Source organism: Uloborus diversus, chromosome 9 (genome assembly GCF_026930045.1).
Source record: "Uloborus diversus isolate 005 chromosome 9, Udiv.v.3.1, whole genome shotgun sequence".
Classification (NCBI taxonomy): Eukaryota; Metazoa; Arthropoda; class Arachnida; order Araneae; family Uloboridae; genus Uloborus; species Uloborus diversus.
The window spans coordinates 109,259,922-109,265,425 of NC_072739.1; the positions used below are offsets into that span (position 1 = coordinate 109,259,922).

Sequence of the window (5,504 nt, forward strand, 5' to 3'; positions counted from 1 at the left end):
ATATCAATGCAAAAAGATGTGATATCTCATCAAAAACAACCCTGTTGTAAAAATTTCCCCGCCAAGAAAACCTTTAACTTTTCCGCACAAAAAAGAAAACCTGCATCCTAAACCCAAAATCCCTCAGTCATAAAAAGTTATGATATCTAGTTTGCCCGCCAAGTATCTGCCACACTATCATCCTCCCTCTTCTCCTTTTTCATCACAACTACTTCCATTAGAACCTCTTCCCACCTTCAACTCCTCAGAAATATGGATAGATCTTTTAAATTGTTTATCTTGTTTGGCGGGAAGCGTTTCAAAGTGAAGTGGTTGCTTGGTGAACAAAAAGCTTCCCGCCAAACAAGATAAACAATTTAAAAGATCTATCCATATTTCTGAGGAGTTGAAGGTGGGAGGAGGTTCTAATGGAAGTAGCTGTGATGAAAAAGGAGAAGAGAGAGGATGATAGTTTGGCAGATACTTGGCGGGCAAACTAAATATAACTTTTTATGGCTGAGGGTTTTTGGGTTTAGGATGCAGGTTTTCTTTTTTGTGTGGAAAAGTTAAAGGTTTTCTTGGCGGGGAAATTTTTACAACAGGGTTGTTTTTGATGGGATTGCTTTTTCTTGACAATCCTTTTTTTTTCTCTCTCTTTTTTTTTTTTTTTTGCGATTTCATGTCATTAAAATCCCTAAGGATTTTTTCCTATTAAATTTACAGCTTTAAAGTAACACTTTTTGCAGTCAGGATAATATATTTTACAAAACTATGCATTGGATAAGTATTTTATAAAAAAAACTCAAATGTTTAGAGCATGTTATACCTGTAAAAACAATTTTTTTACAAAACTCGACACAACTTGGCGACCAAAAGACTGGCGATATATTGCCAAGTGTCCGCCACATTGTAACACCACTTGAGTTTACATCGAAATTAACAATGATTTCCCCCCAAAAAAGGGCAAAAGACCCCCTTAAAAACACCTGAATGCAACCAAAATGGGAGGTGCACAACTAGACCCCACTAGGAGTTTACGTACCAAATTTCAGCTTTCTAGGATATACCGTTCTTGAGTTATGCAACATACATCCGCACATACGCATATCCGCACATACATACATACATGTACATACAGACGTCACAAGAGAACTCGTTGTAACTAACTCGGGAATCGTTAAAATGGATATGTCGCGTGTCTAGACGTTTTTAGGCACTTATCCACGTCTGGTCGAGTCGAAAATAAACCTCAACATCCATTCGGGGTGAGCAAAGTGGAAATTAAGGTCGATTTTTGAGTGAAAATTTTTTCGCAAATACAATACTTCCTTTTTTGTAAAAGGAAGTAAAAAGCTATTAAAAATAGCTTTCATTAATTAAATGAAAAGTGACGTTGCTGCATTTTAAACGCACCTCCTGAAATTGTGCTCTTCAAAATGTAGAAACATATCTTTGAAAGTTTGCTTTAATTGCAATGATTTTCTCATTTATTGTTTTTGTGAAAATATTTTACTTATTGGAGACGTGTTTCACAAACTGGGTATAAATTTTTGGTGGTACAAAAAACAACTCTAATAATCCATATAGTCAAAACAGTTTCATATTCAGGAAAAATCATTTGGCTTTTAAGCTTTGGAACAAAAAATTTAATAATGGTTTTTTTCTTTTTTTTTTTACCTTAAAACCTTCTATAGCAAGAATATTTTTATTGAACGTGCATCTACATTAAAATAAATGTTAAACGAACCGAAAAGCAAACAGTCTCCTTTTTACGCCACCTTTTTCTACCAAGTCAAATACTGCTGATAAAATTCAAACCAATAGGAGCCCGAAAGTGGTATCCCATTAGATTGGATTTCTAAAAAAAAAATGGATCTCAAAAAATTTAAAGATTCTCTGCCTAATATATATACTGCCCTGCCTCAGACTTGCGTATTCTAACGAGAGGATTCCTCTTGAAGACCTCGTCCAATAACAACAAAACAATCAGCCCCAACTTCCGTATAACTTCCATGTTCCCACCATTAAAATATCCATGATAATGTACATATTTCTTTTAAAGGTTGAATTTGAATAATGTCCTCATCATGGTCATTCCAAATCCTTAATGTAAAGCAGCCAGTTGCTTGGTCATAAGGGTCCGAATTAGCAAACCATCGATTAACCTGCTGATGGAAGGACTAATGATAGGTTCGTTAACTCAATCAATGATTAAAACGCCACGTTATGCGCATGTTGAGATGAAGGATATCTTGTTTGCTTTAGTGGTATGAATATTTATGATATTTCGGAAGCTCGTGTCGCTTGAAATAATGGAACATCCATTACGTTATGTAGAACTTCTAACGACTTCATTTCAATAATTAAAACCTATTTATCTATCACATAGGTTTCAAATGTTTACTGGACGCAATTTATGTGCTTCCTTTAAACTGAAATGTTCTACTGAAAACAATCAAAACTAGAATTATTAAATCATTATGAGTAAGTAGGATTGCTGCCATTTTCGTCAAATAGCTAGGAAGTAGTAAATTTAATTGCGGTTTCGCATAAAAGATAGATGTCATTTTCGGATCGAATTATCATCACGAATTTCATTGACATAACTATGACCTAACGAGCCATTATGTCGTTTGGCATGTATTGCAATTGAACTCTGTTGAAGTGAAATTGTTTGACATGGAGTTCGTGATCAAAATGAGTTGAAATGTACTACATCGTTAAATGAATCACTTAGAAACTAATTTAAAAAAAACCAGAAAAATGTTGATATTTGACTTGATATTGTCAAAACAAAGCGATTATTGCATAGGACTTGGCGACTGCGCCAAAATCCGAATTATCGAAATAGTCCCTATTATTCGAAAGTCACGTGTAAAATCATAATGTAATAATTTTTTAATCAGTTTTTCTGTGAAATAAATTCTGTGGTCGTTTCCGAAATTTTAAAAGTATTTCTTTCTGAAAGAGCATGCTTAAAAATATAGGATTTGACCATTTTTAAAATTATTTGACAAAGTTTAATATTTTTTAACTATTATTTTGTTTGGTGCTCAGATTCAACTTCACTTTTACGCTTCTGCACATGACATTACAAGTAATGAAATGCCATTAGCGAAAGCGCAATTTTTTAACTCGCTTCTTGATTATCATATCGTGGAAACGCGATGGACAGCAAGTATAAGCATTCAGCGCGACAGTGGAATAGCAAGCCAAACTTCATCACTTGGTACGTCATAAAGACCACACTCTATCTGACGGACATTTTAAAAATTAATTATTTTGAAAATAAAAGTTTTTCCTTGCTTTTTTTTTTTTTTTTTTTGCTTATTCTATCAATTTCAGTGACTAAATATAGTACTTTTGACTGATGGAAACAACCCCATTCGTATGCCATGAACTAATATGATTTAAACAATAATGAAATTTTATTAGAGAAAGTCATTTGAAACTCATATGCCGAGATTTTTTTCATCAAATTCTGCAAAATTTCTACAGGGAATCGATTTCTCCCGAAAATAAATAAATTTGCAATCCGGTCAATAACAATATCGTAAAATTCATTAATAGCTTTCAGTGGATTAAGAGTGACGGAAGAACTCGATACAAAGTCGACCAAAAAATGGATCGGCGAATACTCAAGTCGCTTAATGTTATCCATAATTTTGGCAAATGAAGGTAGATTCCTTTTACGAAATGCAGACGTCCGCAATGTGCATGAAAGGAAAAAAAAAAACAGGTGTCATTCGGTTATAATACTTTTGGGGGGAATTAGCATAAAGAGGAACTTGAAAAATTGGCGAAAAAATTTCCGGAAATAGAAATTGCTGTGGTTAATTTTTATATACATACTTTAATATTACATTTCAACTTAATTTTTACTGTGATGAATAAAACTTTTGATTCTGCAGATTATTTCATTTTTGAATGGCGTAATTTAATAATAAGGTGTTCATTTTTTTTTTTTTTTTTTTCATTTTGAAACCACTTTAATATTCTTTAGTAGCGAGCTTAGTTTTTAAATTTTAAATTTAGAGTTCCACGCAATGATTCTCTTATCGTTTTGAATCAAGTCCACTCTGATGGGCAACCGAAAATGTGGCAATTTTTAACGTACGTCGAACAATTCCACAACCGAAAATTTCATTAAATAATCATCAGTGAAAACACTTTATCTAAATGTCTTCTTACATTCGATTAACTCACACAATTCGTAGCAAAATCTATGTACAGGAAAACCAACGGCATTGGAAAAATCTCCGTCAATTCTTTTAATTATAGTTGCCCCTTTATCTTGCATTCCGTACGCCCCAAGCTCATCCATTGGCTGTCCTGTACTAACATAGGCCGTAATTATTTTTGCCGACAATTCAGACATCGTTACAAAAGTTTCCTCGTAAAAGCTTTTCACATCGTAAAGCCATTCACTATTTCTAGCAGCGGGAAACATAAGACAAACTCCCGTTATAACAGAATGTGTACATCCGCTGAGATTTCTCAGAATAAAGCATGCTTCTTCTTTACTACTGGGCTTGCCATAGATTTTTCTCTCTTTACATGCGACAGTTTCAACTCCAATCACAAGATTTGGAGGTATTTCGCCAACTGTTTTACAGGCTTCCAGAACAGAAAGAGCTTTGCCTTCTGCAACGGCCATTGCAAAATCAGCAATGGATTTGAAACTATCCGGTTTCAATTTCTTCGTCAACTGGTTTGGAAAAGAGTCGAATCTAATGCCGGTTTTTTGAAGTAATTCAATTCTTCTCGGTGAATTACACGCCAAAATTATTTTTTGCTTGTTCAAACGATGCAAATAAGGTTCAATCATGATTTCTTCAGTAATGTTTGCAATTTCCAGACCATATTGTTTTGAAAAAAAAAATGACTTAGCAGCTCTCGGTCATAAACAACGAGCTTAGATATGTTATCAGTGTATTAGTTCTGATCCGACGCATCAGCTTAAGTTTAGCCATTTTGGATCGGATTTTTCATTCTTGCGCTGCTAGGGTTACCACAGCAAAGTTTTGGATATCGCCAAATTTGCCAAAAATAATATTTTATTTAATAAACAATTCACGTGTGCAGCTAATAATCGTTCGCAGTGAACAATCACCAAACGCGATAACTCGCCAGAAAAGACAACCACTCAAACACGCGCTCCGATCCAAAATGGCTGATTTTAAGCTGATGCGTATGCTAGCGGCTCTAATATAGGGGCCTTAGCTCTCCGCTGATAAAAGTGCTATTTTTGAAAAATATGTGCTAAGTGCTAGTAACATAAACAGGTTTTAATAGCAGGAATAAATAAGATGCTCCAGAGTTAAGGCAAGTTTAATCTGGCGCTTGTCAACTTTTGGTTTTTCTACAAATTCAGTGAAACAGCTTCAAATGTCTTAGTGAACTTCTTCTTTAAAGCTTTTATCAATGCTTTGATCTTTCGTGGGTTTTGGCCACAGACTCAATTACTTTCTTGTCCTGTTTCTGAATAAGTTTCGTTTGTCACCTTATTGCCATCCAATAAAAAA

At 34.3% G+C, this 5,504-nt stretch overlaps 1 protein-coding gene across 1 annotated transcript; it reads right to left on the reverse strand.

Annotated features, from left to right (window-relative positions):
• Positions 1–4,018: 4,018 nt before the first annotated feature.
• On the reverse strand, positions 4,019–4,810 carry LOC129230042 (probable bifunctional dTTP/UTP pyrophosphatase/methyltransferase protein). The gene has a single exon (XM_054864429.1). It carries the CDS (start codon positions 4,805–4,807, stop codon positions 4,151–4,153), a length of 657 nt encoding a protein of 218 aa, XP_054720404.1. The 5' UTR covers positions 4,808–4,810; the 3' UTR covers positions 4,019–4,150.
• Between the last annotated feature and the right edge of the window lie 694 nt (positions 4,811–5,504).